This window comes from Mesoplodon mirus, assembly GCF_964341445.2.
Source record: "Mesoplodon mirus genome assembly, chromosome: 6".
Lineage (NCBI taxonomy): Eukaryota > Metazoa > Chordata > Mammalia > Artiodactyla > Ziphiidae > Mesoplodon > Mesoplodon mirus.
In genome coordinates, this window is record NC_138982.1 from 139,094,501 (window position 1) to 139,109,850 (window position 15,350).

General features: G+C 38.1%; 1 protein-coding gene across 1 annotated transcript in view; it reads left to right on the forward strand.

Moving 5' to 3' along the window:
• The window catches only part of TTC3 (tetratricopeptide repeat domain 3), a 140,976-nt gene that overhangs the window by 3,080 nt on the left and 122,546 nt on the right, over positions 1–15,350 (forward strand). Inside the window, exons 2-7 of the mRNA XM_082625061.1 lie at positions 9,409–9,563; positions 10,309–10,351; positions 10,669–10,819; positions 11,291–11,378; positions 12,610–12,663; positions 13,778–13,898. Of these exons, the coding sequence (XP_082481187.1) occupies positions 9,420–9,563; positions 10,309–10,351; positions 10,669–10,819; positions 11,291–11,378; positions 12,610–12,663; positions 13,778–13,898 (601 nt within the window). The 5' untranslated portion in view covers positions 9,409–9,419. The remainder of the gene's footprint in view (positions 1–9,408; positions 9,564–10,308; positions 10,352–10,668; positions 10,820–11,290; positions 11,379–12,609; positions 12,664–13,777; positions 13,899–15,350) is intronic.

Genomic DNA, 15,350 nt, shown 5'->3' on the forward strand with positions numbered 1-15,350 from the left:
ATGAATCAATTGTGATCATTAAATTCCATGTGTACCCTTTCGTAAAACTGGTAATGCCTGAAGCCTGTGACAGAAACTTCCTCCTGGTTCTACTTTCCCACCTTCCCTCTCACAGTAGCACTTCTGCCTTAAATTAGGAATGCATAGCGCTCACCCATATGGAATCTTACCAGGGTAGTGTCCCAGTTGAAAAACTCTCCATGGAAAACAAAAGGCTAATCTAAAATACATGCAGCTATAGTGTTAGGAAAAACCTCTTTTAATCCAGACACTTCCCATCTCCTCAAGAGCTGCATTTCCAATAAAAATGTAACTTTTATGTTTAATTATCAGCATATATACTAGTTATTTTTTGATCAACTCTATGCTGTAATAATTATGACATTTTAAACCAATGATATGTCAGTTTTAAAATGTCACTGTGATACTCTAGAAATTCATCCTTTGCAATTATTTAAACTTGGGGCTGAAATTTTTTAGATGTCGTTTTAAAGTGTGAAGAATATGTAATTTTTAAAGCATTGTGGTTTGTGAGTAAAAAAAAGTTGGAATACCACTGTGGTAAGCTATTTGCTAGAAGTGGAATTGCTGGGTTATGGGGTATGAATGTTCAACTTTACAAAATGATACCAAATTGTTTTCTGAAGTGGTTGTACCAGCTTATACTTTGGCAAGCAGTTTTGTCAATTTATATACTTTGATTAGCAGTGTGTGAGAGTTATAGTTGATCTATATTTTCTGCAACACATTACTTTTAGACTTCTCAGTATTTATCAATGAGATGGATATGAAATTATGTGCATTGTGGTTTTAATTTGTATTTCTTGATTGTTAATGAGTTTGAGCATCTTTTCATTTGTCTGTGAACCATCTGTCCTTTTTGTTCAGAAAAAAATACCTCGTCATATTTTTTATCCATTTTTCTGTTGGGTTGTCTTTTAAAACAAACTGGTAACGTCGATCCTTTATTGAGTATACACGTTGTAAATATCTTCTTCTAGTTCGTGGTCTGTCTTTTTGCACTTCATGGTGTACTTTGCTGAACAGAAGTTCTTAATTTTAATGTAATCTAATTGGAAACTTTCCCTGCCCTGGGATTACAAAGTCGTTCTCCTGTGTTTCTCTTTAGAAGTTTTTAAATGACGCCTTTCACATTTAAGTTCATAATCCATCTGGTACTGATTTTTGTATATGGTGTGAGGTAATGATCCACATTCATTTTTTTCCCCCATGTGGCTACAATTGACCTCACTCCGTGTATTGAATTGGCCCTCTGTTCACTAGTGATCTGCTGAACCACCTCTCTTACATGTTTAGTTTCTGTATGCATGGGTCTGTTTCTGGTTCGCCTTTCTGTGCCACTTGTCTGTCTCTGTGTTGATACCACACTGTCGTGATTATTAATGCTGCAGCTTTACCTGAAATCTTGATATCTGGGGGGCACTCGAGTCTTAGCTGTTCTTGTAACAGCTTGTCATGTGACATGAAAAACTCTTTGGGAATAAATTGGAATGATTGAAATCAGTTTGGGGGAGACTTGAAATCTTTAAGATTTTGAGGTATGTATTTCCATTTATTTAGGTTTTTAATATTTTTTGATATAGTTTTGTAATTTTTTTCTTACAGATCTGACACTTTTTAAATGTTGATTCCAAGGTTTCTAGTAGTTTTGTTGCTGGTACAAATGATAATTTTTAGATTCTATTTTCTGACTGTTCATTGTTAGTTAATAGAAATTCAGTGGATTTTTTACATTGATCTTCAGTCATCCACTTGATAAACTCTTATTCTGGTATATTTTCTGTAATTCTTTTGGGTTTCGTATGTGGACAGTTATATCACTTGCAAATAGTGACACTTTTGGTTCTCCTTTCCAATTATTGTCCCTTAATTTTTTTTCTTGCCTTAATTTGTTGGCACACTTTTAGATCTATGTTCAGTGGATGTGATTATGGTTATTCATTAGAAGTGATTATAGAGAGCATACATGTGATTATAGTGAGACTACATGTCTTATTCCTGATTTTAAAGAAATGTTTCCCCCTTAAACATGTTTGTTATGAGCTTCTATAGATACTCTTTATTAAGTTAGGGGAATCTTTGTTTGCAGTTTTGTCACATGCTTTTCTGCATCTGTTGACAATATCTTGTGGTTTTTCTCCTTTAATCTGTTAAGTGTAATAGATTCCAATTTATACATTTAAAAATTCTTAATTCTCTTACATTTGTTCCTAAGATAAACGCAAATTGACCTTGATGGACTGTCTTTTTGTGAACTGGATGGAGTTTGCTAGTATTTTATTTATGTTTTTGTATTTGTTTATGAATGAAATCACCTGTTGTTTTTCTTTATTGACTATCTTGTCTGATTTTGGTTTTCAGGTTACAGTGGCTTTATGCCATTTGCAGAGTAGTTCCTTTTTTTCTGTTCCCTGGGACAGTTTGGATTGGAGTGATTTGTTTCTTAAAAGTTTGGTGGCATTTATCTGTGAGATCATTTGGATCTAATTTTTTGTGTGTAGAGGACTGTAAGTTGTTGATAATTAGCAATTGAATAGTAATAGGACTTCAGGTTTTCCATTTCTTTTAGTCAGTTTTGGTAATTTTTATTTATTTATTTTTTAAAGTTTATTGGCATCAGGTTCATGATATTGTCTTAATTCTCTTTAATCTCTTTTATTTGTAGTTATGTTCCCTTTTCTCATTTTGAATATTATTTGTGTGTGACTTTTTTTTCATTAATTTTGCCAAAAGTTTGTCTATTTTATTAATCTTGCCAGAGGATGAATTTTTGGCCTAATTTGTTCTCTCTATTATATTTTTGTTTTTTAGTTCATCGATTTTTTTCTCCTTTATGATTTCCTTCCTTTTCCTTCTTTGAGTTTATTGTTTATTATTTTTCTAACTTAAATTGCATGATTAACTTACTAATTTTCAGGCATTCCTGTTTCCTACTATAAGCATGTAAAGCTATATGCTTCCTCACAGTTCATTTTTGCTTTATGTAACATGGTTTAATTTATGGTATTTTCATTAACTTTTAAATTTACATATTATTAAAATTCCTATTTTGATTTCTTCTCTGACTTATGTGTTTTAAAGTTTTCTTTAAAATATGCTTTAAAATTTCCAAATGTTTCTTCATTAACATTTTTCCTTTTCGTTCATTTCTTAATTGTGTTGTCAGAATGCATTGTATATTTTATCTTTCTAAAAACATTTGTTTGCCCTTGCTTTATGGCCTTGTACATAGGGAATTGTGATAACTATTCTGTGTGTGTACTTGTGAAGAGTATGTATTCTCTAGGTGTTATGTATGTGTTAGATCAGGCTTGTAAATTGTGTTGTTCAGACTGTCTATATTAATTTTCAGTTGTTTGACCTATCATGAGAGAGATGTAGTCTTCCACTGTTACCTTCTAACAGACTTCCTGTAGTTCTAACAGTTTTTCTTTTTATGTATTTTGAGACTATTTGATTAGATACATGCAAGCTAAACATTGTTTTCCTAGTGGGTTGAACCTTTTCTGTTATGTTGTGGTTCTCTCCATGCTTAATTTTGTTTTTTGTCTTAGGGTCTGTTTGGTCTATCCCACCTTTCTTTTGCTGGTAATTTACCTGGAATAAACTTTTTCTTCATTTTCATGTCACTTTTCTTATGTCCTTAGATTTTAGGTATCTCTTACGAAGAATATATTACTAGATTTTTTTTAATCCAGTCAGGTAATTTATGCTTTTTAATTGGTACTTTTAGAAGTTAGTTCAGGTCTCTTGGTGGTCAACTCATTTTTTTAATCTAAAATTATTTTTATTTTACCCTTGTTCTTGAGGATAATTTTGATGGGTATACAATTCTAGGTTGATGCTTTATTTTCTGTTTATATGGTAAATATATTATTCTACATGCAAAGTTGTCTGCTGCCAGTTTTATTTATGGTAATTTGAAGAAAATATTATTTTTCTTCTGGCTGCATTGGATTTTCTGTCTTCGGTTTACATCTTCACTTATAAGTCTACATGAGTATTACTTTTTTTTTTTTTTTTTTTTTTGCGGTACGCGGGCCTCTCACTTTTGTGGCCCCTCCCGCCGCGGAACACAGGCTCCGGACACGCAGGCCCAGTGGCCATGGCCCACGGGGCCTAGCCACTCCACGGCATGTGGGATCCTCCCGGACCGGGGCACAAACCCGTGTCCCCTGCATCGGCAGGCAAACTCTCAACCACTGCGCCACCAGGGAAGCCCGATTATTACTTTTTATTTGTCCTATTTTGGATACATGTGTTTCTTGATTCAGAATTTTGTCGTCATGAGGTCTAGAAGATTCTGAGCCTTGTGTTCTTTAAATACTTTCTCTCTGATTTTATCTATTTTCTCCTTCCGGAAGTTTAACTGGATATATATGTATTAGACTGTCTAGATCACTTACTTTTCATCTTTCATATTTTTCATTTCCTTGTATCTTTGCCAGAGCTTAAATTGCTGGGTAATTTCATCAGGCACATGTTCTTGTTTATCAGTTTTCTCTTCACCTGTGCCTGATCATCTGTTTGACCCATGTGTTTTATTTTCCTTTACTTTTAACAATTATATTTTTAGTTTCTTAAAGTATCACTTGGTTCTTCTTTAGCTATACCCAGTCATTTTTTATAATCTCATGTTGCTTGCTCATTTTTTTGAATCTATATTCTGTAGACTGGCAATCCCAATGTTTAATGTCCTCAGGGGTCTAAATTTATTGCTTGTTTTTTCTGTTGCCTTCCTTATGGTGGATTGTCACCTCCGGTGCTTAGAGATTTTCAATTATGAACTCTTGATTGATTGATCTTTCTCTGTGGGAATTTTGAGAGTCTGATTTGGGGGTACTTTCCTTCTGATAGGATTTGCATTAGCTTTGGCTGGGAGCTTTACGTGGGATCAACCTTTCAGTTTTCTCACTTTGCTTCTGGCCCATGATCCCACTATTGCTCTTGGCATTATGATTTATCATTGTTGACTGTCAGGTTTAATTTCTAGCTAGAGGTTTGTTGCTTTGGGGGGAAAGGGTGGTTTTAAATGTTGGCTATTTCTATGAGCTCAGCAAAATTTAAAAAATCTAGCATCCACTTTGTTTTGCAGTCATGGAATGCCCCATTAGTTCATCATAATTGATGGGCTCAGAAGTCCTTTACATTAGTATTTAATTTTTGTAGTATGTTCATTTTAGTATGTGTTAGGAAAAAAATTCTGTCCTACCAAACTTAAGATTTCTTGGTGGTAACAAACTTTCTATTAAAACAAGTTTACATCTAAGTTAAAAGTTGAGTTAGTCTAAATAAAAATATTAAATAGGTGACAGTACAGTTGACAAGTGGATTTGGCAAAGTTTTCTACTTTGGGGTATGCAAATTAAAAATTTGGGCAGCATTGAGGTAGGGAATCAAGATGAGTAGGCCACAGTGTGCCCTCTGGACATAGTGAACCTACAGAGAGAAACCTGTAATGACCTGTATGACGGTATGAAAATTGCTGTCAAAAAGATATGAGCAGGGTGCTTGGGGCTTACAGAGAAGCGGTGCAAAAATAAACTTGGTGGTAGTGAGAAGTTCAGGAAATGCTTCCTGGAATGGAGTATTAAGGACTGGTAGGCATTCTGGTTGCAGAATAAGGTTTCTTGAGAAGTGACAGGCAGCTGAGTATGACTGGCTTCTATGTTGCATGTCATGGAGTGACTAGAGAAATGCAGGAGCAGGATCACAAAAGGCCTTCTGTGCTATAGTAAGGAGTTTCAACTTTATCCTGAAGATGATGAGAAGCTGCTGAATTAGTTTAAGCAGTGAAGTGTTATGATCAGAGTTTTAGGGGATGTCGAGATTGAAGGCAAGTCACCAGTTAGGAGACTGCTTGTTTAAGTAGTTCAGAGGAGAAAAGATGGAGCTGCAACCAAGGTATTGGCAGTGGGCATGAAGAGCTGTACGTGTGCTAATTTTGGATTCCTTAGAGGAGTCGAAAGGACAGGACTTCACGGTCAGGTTGGTTAGGAATGTTGAAGGAGACTGGGGGAGTCTAGATTGACCTCCAGATTTCTGGTTTGGGTAACCAGGTGGCATGTAGAGCAATTAACTGGTAACATACAGAAAGAGGAAAGAACTTGGTTTCATTTGTTCTTGAGGAAAAAGATAAGTTTGTTTTTGAACTTACTGAATCTGAGAGGCTTGCGGGACATCTTGGTTAAGACCCAGTAGCAGTCGACAGGGAGGGTCTAGAAGTCATGAGATGCAACCCAGCCTGGAGAGATTTGAGAGTCTTCAGCATTTGGACATGTCAGCCGTGGTTCGCTACAGTAAGTATGAGGTAATTTAAAGTAGTACACAGATAAACAAATTTTAATAGTTAGGAATTTAATGTGTCTGAAAAACGTAAGCTGTACTCAAACCTATAATATCATGGATATTATCACTTAGGCCAAGTGAGCCCCAAAAGAAGAGAATATTAAGTAAATAAAATACAAGGGATCTGTGGAAATGGCAAAAACTGTGGCGAAGCTATGCAAATGATGGAAGTTCAGAAAGTGCTGTTTTAAGCCATGGGTATGGTGGATAAGGTCACCCAAGGAGAGAGTAAGCGTGAGAAGAAAAGAGAGTTGACATTTGGGTGGCGGGGAACGGAGAAGAAGAGCCCCTGGAGACTGAGGAAGAGCAGCCAGAAGAATAGGAGGAGAACCAGGAGAAGATGGTCTTTGGAGTCCAGATGAAGAGTTCTGAGAAGGAGGAAGTGGTCGACAGCGTCAAGTAAGTTGTAAGCTGACAAGTGCTCTTTGGAATTAGCAATGAAGGGAGGCCATTTAGTTAGAGGCATCCAAATAGCGGATTAAAAAACCATTCATCTCATATGTTAACGATAGCTGATATTTGTAGCGTTTCCTATACACTGTGTGCTATTAAAAGCACTTTAAATGTGTTAATGGATTAATCAGATAGGTAGGATTGCTGTCCTCATTTGATTAAGTGAGGAAACTGAAGCCTACAGAGGTTAAGTAACTTGTCCAAGATCACACACTCAGGAAATAGGAGAGCCAGGATTCAAGCCCAGGCAGTCTGGTTCCAGAGTCTTATGCTCTTAACCACTATGCCGCATCGCCTCTCTGGTTAAAACAAAACAGAAAATAAAAATAACACCAAGGTCGTAATTATGGTACAGTGGGCGTAGGGCATGGTATCAGTGAGATATGCCAGGCTGTGACTGACCAGCACGGTGTCACAGTGGCTCAGTCTGCCAGGTATGAGCACGTTAATTGTATTGTAACTGATGCCACGATGGTGATGTGTGGGCTGGGACCGACCGTTCTTGGCTCTTTCTGTATTCACATACGGAAAACATTTGCGAGACAAATGAGTTTAAAAGTGTATATATTTCCCAGAATAGCATATGTCCCATATTATGTGCCATACTTTGGGTGCTAAAATGTCTTTTCATTTTTTCCAGTCATTGTTTACTTTTGGAGTTAAATTCTCTAAACTCTGGAAGTATTGTTCATCCAGGACGGGTCAGGTTCTGGACATTGTAGATATCCAGGCTAGTGGAAAAGGTCGCTAACGACTTTATTGAAGCAGCTTCCCTTAAATGGTGGAAGTGGAAACGCAGTATTAGAAAAGTGAAAATAAAGGAGAATGGAGGATTTGAATGGCAGAAAAGGAAGAATTCTTGATGAGGTGGAAGAATTCTTGATGAGGTTGAAGAATGTGGTCGGAGATAGGGGAAACGTTAAGTCGTAATGATTCCTGGGTGTGGTTGGAGAGGAACTAATCAGAGTTAAAGATTTAAAAAACTGGTTTAGACCTGGGCAGTGGTCCAAGGTGTGGCCTTGTGAAGGAAGAGCCTAGGTGAGGTGGGCCGCGAATTTCATTTCAGTTGAGAAGGTGGTCGCACTGCAAGGCTAGAGTCCCGAAGGGTTGTCCACGCGGACGTTGGTGTGGCCGGAATGATGACTGGAGGAAAGAGGCAAACACTGTGACCTAGTTGCCTGTGTTCTTAAACATGACAACAGCCAGGAGGCAGCTAGACGGCAGTGACAGCGCAACGTAGATCTAGTGAAATACAGTGTTTGAGAGGAAACTGTGGAATGAGAAGACCTAGGTTTGAATCCTGCCTAGCTTGGTGACCTTGAGCAGATTACTTAGTTTTGCTCTGCATGTTTTCCATCTGTACAGTGACCGTGATAATAATTGGGCCTGCGAAGAATTGCCGTGAGGATCAGTGAGATGGTATGTGTAAAACGCCTGGTACAACGTAGGACAAATGGTACCGGCAGTTTGCTGGGAAGGTGGTCATTGGTCTTCACTTCTGATATTGTGAGGTTGTTGTACAGCAAATGGGGCATAAGAAGAAGGATTACTTAAAGAAACAGATGTGTATTCCAAGGACTGATGGTGGTCTTGCTTAGGAAACAAGAAACTTGGTTTATCATAACAGTAGTGGGATAATAGTGATGAAGGGAATGGGTATAAAAACTGCTGCTGACCGTGGTGCTGGTGATGATAGGAAAAGAAAGCCACCACTTGGGCAAGAGTTACAAGTGAGAAAATGCTGCATTTTCCAGTGATATTTAGGTTTTGTAGCTGTTCACTGATAGCTATACATTTGTGTTATTGAACTTTCTTCAGGGGACCACACTTTACTCTGAAACTCTAGCCCTAATTCCCCGTCCCCCCACCCAAGTACTTGTTTTAGGAGCATGGTCGCTGATAATGTAAGGGGCGTTGCCGCGCTGCTGTGGCTGTTGTGAGAGCGTTAGGAGCAGCGATTGCGGGGAGGATGGCAGGTCTGGATGCGGCTGTGAGGGGTTAGCAGGCTGCGTACTCTCCCTGTACCGCTTCAGCCCTGCCCCTTTGCCCGAGACACACACACACACACACTGAGGCATGGATAGGAGAATATGAACAGCCGAGAGGAAACCGTTTTCTCAGTGCAGTCAGGGTTTAGTTCCAGCCAGGAGGTTGAGAATGTGGCAGAGTTTCTGTATGATGAAACAGCATATTTCACAGAGGCAGGAAAAGCAGTTGGGGTAAAAGGGCAGCAGTGGAAGGATGTCTTTTGTTCATTCCTCTAGGCACATACACAGCTGAATAAGATGCCCTTACTTATCTTCCATCTAAAGGAGACATGTAAACAGTTAAATTCAGGGTAGAGATGGTGCTTCTTTGAACCTGACCAAAAGAAGAAATAGATTAAACTGATACTCGAGGAGAGTCAAGGGGAAAGACTAGCAAATGAGGATGGGAATCTTCCAGAGCTCAATGTTCTCACTGGAGTTATTTCCTTGGGGCGTAAGTTCCAGGTATTTTTCAGATATACTATAGAAGCTAGGAAAACTGCTTCTCATATCATCTCAAATGATTTAATTATTGATTTGGGTTTCGTTGTGTCCTTAGGATGGTGCACCATGGACGATTTTGCCCTGGGAAATTTCACTGTAGCAGATTATGCCTTGTTAGAAGAGTGCCCTTATGTGGATGATTGTGTCTTTGCTTCTGAATTTATGTCCAATGATTATGTTCGTGTGACTCAACTTTACTGTGACGGGGTGGTAAGTAGATTTCTTAACTTTCTTTTTTTTTGACCACACTGCGTGGCATGTGGGATCTTAGTTTCCTGACCAGGGGATCAAACCCGTGCCCTCTGCAGTGGAAGTGCAGTCTTAACTACTGGACCGCCAGGGAAGTCCCCTTAACTTTTTGTTTTTAACGTTATGTATTCTTAAAGGTTTCTCTTTTTAAAAAATTGAGGTATAATTGATATATGACATTAGTTTCAGATGTACAACATAAGGATTCAATATATGTATATATCATGAGATCAGCACAGTAAGTTTAGTTAACGTCCGTCACCATACATAGTTATACATTTTTTTCCCTTCTTATGAGAACCTTTAAGATTTACTTCGTGAAGGTTTTGTGGTATAGAGCTATCTGAGTAAAGATATTTTTGTGCTACACGAGATTTGATAGGGAGATATGTACGGCTTTTGAAGAGGTCATTTCAGACGGAGAAGCAAGCAGTGCCTCAACAAGGAGAATGTGCAGTGCTGGTGAAAGCTTGTTTTCTGACTGGAGATGAGACTAAAGGCTCTCAGGGAGAGCCATAGAAACAGACTTGGGAAAACACTGAAAAAGGCCAAAAGGCTCATTGGTTGAAGATGTTGTATTCAAAGTGTAAAAGTAAACGTACTGTCAGTTTTTAGTTTAGTCTTGATAACCCTTACATTAAAAATCAAGAACTGCTACTTTTGCATTTACCAGATACAAGTCAAAAGAATTTTTTTTCTTTTTCAGGGTAGACAGTATAAAGATTATACCCAAAGTGAGGGAAACTTAGGTGAGTACTTTGGTATTTTAATTTGTTGAAACAGCTATCAAGGGAGGTTCATGCATTCACATCAACATAACAGACTTATACATCTTTACAAAGTTTATTCTTTATTATCCTTTTTCACTAGAAATTTAAAAACTTTTCTTTGTTAAAATAGAATTTTAGCTAACACTTAGATATTCTTAACATCTGAGAGGTTAAAATATTTCATCCATTCATTTCTTACCTTTCCATATCCATTTTTGTCTTTTCCCTTAACAGTGTTGATTCATTCCAAAATGAGGCACAAAATATTAATTTAAAACTTTTTCTTTTTAATTAAGAGTTTGACATCTGCACTATGTGGTGTAGTAAACCTCTTTCTATCCTGCAAGATTACTGTGATGCCATTAAAACACACGTCTTCTGGCCACTTCTGTTTCAACGTCAACACAGTTCTGTAATATCACGGTTGCACCCCTGTGTGGAGGCAAAGTAAGTTACTGCTTGTTAACGCATTTTGTATGAACAGTGGTGAGTGTGTTGCCCAGTCCTGAGGAATGCCAAGTGCAGTGGAAGGCTTATGTCTCATTCTTGTATACTGTTCAGCTCTACTTTTGTTTAATAGAGTGGAAAAAGTTAATACTTGGGATTTGGATATAAATGAATAAGCATGGTAACATTATAATGAATGAAACTCTGAAGAGCGTTAGATGGTAGATTTGAAGCTGAAAAAGGAAAAATTAATATGCTTGTTTATAAATACCAGTATTATAGTACAGAAGAAAGAAAAAAGTGTAGTATTTTGTCTACCTAATAAACAACTTATTATTACCTAGAGTGAAGTAAGAGAACTTAATTTTATTCAAATAGTTTAAATTGAGGTATAACATATAGTTAAGTGTAAGATTCAATGAATTTTATATATGAGACCCTAATCTTTTAAAAAATAAATTTGTCTTTAAGCAGTTCTCATGCTTCTGAGATAAGTTTGAAGAAATTACAACATCTTGAGTTGATGGAAGATATTGTGGATTTGGCAAAGAAAGCTGCGGTAAGTGATAGACTGTGTTCCCCTCCCGCATTTCAAGAATATAGATAGTTATATGGTATTAGGCCCATGTTACTACTTTATAGTGGCTAACGGGTAATGGTTAACCTGAGCTTATTCTGCTATCCATGAGTTTGTGCTGTGTATTTGAGAGATCGGGTAGATGGCTATTTTCCTGGTTCTGACATGACACGATGAAAACCCGGCCTGCTCCTTACCGTTAACAAATAGACATTAGAATTTGTCACAAATGGCAGTGTGCACCTGGTTCACAGAAACCTTTGCCGCGGGTTCCGAGAGTGATGGGTTCTCTCTTGTAACGTAAAAGCATGCCACTGTTAGCATCACCACAACGAATACTTTTTCTTTGGGGTAAAAACTTTATCATGTCAGGTTTGAGGAGGTGTCCCTGTACTACACTGAGGGTTTTTTTCCCTTGAAAGCCATTTAATAATTTTTCTCATTTCAGTTGGTTATGGAGCCAAGTGTTTTTCTTGATAATTCTGATTGCAAACTTAAATTTAGAAAGGGCATTCTGATATTTATTTCCTGCAGATTAATCCTTTGGAGCAACTTATATCAGCCAGTGTAATTTTTTTAAAAAAAATTATTTATTTTATTTATTTATTTTTGGCTGTGTTGGGTCTTCCTTGCTGCACGCGGGCTTTCTCTCGTTGTGGAGAGCGGGGGCTACTCTTCGTTGCAGCGCGCGGGCTTCTCATTGCAGTGGCTTCTCTTGTTGCGGAGCACGGGCTCAGTGGTTGTGGCGCACGGGCTTCAGCAGTTGTGGCTCGCGGGCTCCAGAGCGCAGGCTCAGCTGTTGTGGCGCACGGGCTCAGCAGCTCCGCGGCATGTGGGATCCTCCCTGACCAGGGTTTGAACCTGTGTCCCCCGCATTGGCAGGTGGACTCCCAACCACTGCGCCACCAGGGAAGCCCAGCCAATGTAATTTTATAAAAAAATTTAGGTGTAATGAACCATACATCTGAAAGGTTAAAATCCGTACATCTAAAAGTTAAACTAAATCATTTTATTATTAGAACCCTGTGTAAGACTATTTCTGACTTGTTTTAGGGTCCTTAAGAGGTAAATTGGGGATGAAAGTGCCGTAGAAAGTGGACTACTATGTACATACAGTAATATTCCTAAAATGTAGAAATTTTTTTTCCACTAGAAAATTAAAGTATGATTGGCCGAATAAGGAAAAAAATGTTTTGTCTTTTCTGTTTTGCAGAATGATTCATTCTTTATTGGAGGCTTACTGAGAATTGGTTATAAAATAGAAAATGTAAGTGTTAACATGGGAATACGATACAACCACTTTGAATAAGTGGCAGTTTTCTCACTTCTCATTGCCCCCTGTATCAATACTAGGCCCACAGAGTCAACATTTTATAGGTAGCATTTAGTAGTACTGATTTCTGTATTTTTCCTAAGCAATCTCCTTGTTTGGGGGGTTTGCATTATTATCATTTTTTTCCCCATATATGTAGTGTAATTTTGAGCCTCTTTTACAAGTTGATTGTATTTTCTCGTTTAGATTATTTACCTGGCATATGTTCTCTCCCAAATGAAATTACTAGGCCCCTGGTATGAACATTTTTTGATACACAATTACTAGATGATCTCCAGATACATTGTAGAATCTTAGCTCCCCGACCAGGGATTGAACCCGGGCCCTCAGCAGTAAGAGCGCAGAGTCCTAACCACTGGACTGCCAGGAAATTCCCAATAAACCAATTTTTAATGCTACTGGTGACATAAACATGTACATGTTTCCCTTAAGCCTGACACCAGCGTTGATGACTTCATTATTTAATTTCTGAAATCTTTTCCGACATGAGAAGTATGAATTATACTTCTGTGAACTCTCGACCCTTTGTGAAGGTCATTGCGCTGAGTGCTCATTTGCCCAACCCTGCCCTCCTCTTGTTGCCTATATGCTTATTCTTCTCTTTGCCACAGACCATTTAAAGTACATAGTCCCTTTCGTGAACCTTAATAGATACCGTTAATCTTAAGGTAAGGATAGAAGTCCCAGTTTAGATGAGATCTGAGACCCCCTATTCACCTTGTGTTACTGTACTCTCCTGCTACCTAGGGCAGCCTCTGGCCAGGTTGTAGACCTCAACTTCCAGGTCTTTAATCATTGCAGCAGCATCCTGGGCTCTGAGGGTGGCCTGAGGTTACCTGAAGATATAACATATATGAGTCTGTGGTCTCTGTTAACTTGTGTGTTGGGGTCTAGCTATTCTAGGTTGCATGCTATAGTAATGAAAACATGAGGTTGTACAAGTTTTGTAATAAGAGTCTGAAATACTATATAAGATAAATTTATAATGCCACATGTAAACTTATAATTAATACACAAATCACATTTTTCATCCCTCTTTTTGAAACAGAAAATCTTGGCAATGGAAGAAGCTTTGAATTGGGTGAAATATACAGGCGATGTAACAATTTTACCTAGGTTAGGAGCAGTTGACAATTGTTGGCCTATGTTAAGTATTTTCTTTACTGAATGTAAGTATAAATGCTTTAAATTGTTACTTGACTCAGTTTTATAAAGGTATTATTTTGGAAAATAGGATATGTAGCTATGATTTGTTTATCTTAGGATTTTAAAAAACGTTTTTCTCTTATGAGTAAAAGCCTGAATAAGAGAACTTTAACCCTGTAGTTAATTTTATTCTGTATTTCCTGTCTTGATGATATCTGTGATGTTAATACTTTTGAAACATCCTAGCAAATGTATGCCATAAATTATTAATATATAATACCTAAAGAGACCACATTGGGGCTCATGTATTCTCATTCATAAGAGAAGTAACCGAGCTAAAATTATAATTTTCATTTCTCTGATGAATTTGTCATTCTTATATATGATGAAGCTGCCTTATATATATATATATATATTTTTTTTTTTTTTTTGCGGTACGCCGGCCTCTCACTGTTGTGGCCTCTCCCGTTGCAGAGCACAGGCTCTGGACGTGCAGGCTCAGCGGCCTTGATTCACGGGCCCAGCCGCTCCGCGGCACGTGGGATCTTCCCGGACCGGGGCACGAACCCGTGTCCCCTGCATCGGCAGGCGGACTCTCAACCACTGTGCCACCAGGGAAGCCCGACTGCCTTATATATTTTTTACCTTGTGAAATATTTTTCTCTAAAATATTTGAGTGTTAGTAGTGTTTTTATAGGGATCTTGAAACGAACTATTTGGCTCTTTAGTTGACAATGACTGATAATTTGCCATTTCCATTTGCCATTTTGAGTAGAGGGCACATTTTGTACTCTTGACCTGAGTGTTAGAGAGAAATTAAGCTTAAATATGAAGACAGGTTTTTCTTTTTTTTAAAAATAAATTTATTTACTTATTTTTGGCTGCGTTGGTTAGTTGTGGGGAGAGGGGCTACTCTTTGTTGTGGTGTGCAGGCTTTTCATTATGGTGGCTTCTCTTGTTGCAGAGCATGGGCTCTAGGCTTGCAGGCTTCAGTGTTGTGGCACATGGGCTCAGTAGTTGTGGTGCATGGGCTTAGTTGCTCCGTAGCGTGTGGGATCTTCTTGGACCAGGGCTTGAACCTGTGTCCCCTGCATTGGCAGGTGGATTCTTAAGCACTGTGCCTCCAGGGAAGCCCCAAGACAGGTTTTCCTGATGTTTATTGGACGGTGGGCTGTATTACGTTGATAGAGATTGTTCTCTTCCTTGTTTTGGAAGCCTTTAATTATAGCCTAGATTTTATGGTGGAAGTAAAGGACCAGTATCATGTACTGGGCACCCATTTGGGCTCGTTTCTGACTCTCTCTCTGTTCTCTATTTTTATAATAGTTCTGCCAGGTAGATGCTGTGATCCTATTTTAGAAATGAGCAAACTTTGAGAGGTTAAGTGATATTTCTTTAGTCTATTAAGTAGTAGAACCTAGATGAGAAGTCAGGTCTCTCTGATCTCAAAGTTCGGGTTTTTGTTCTATAATCTT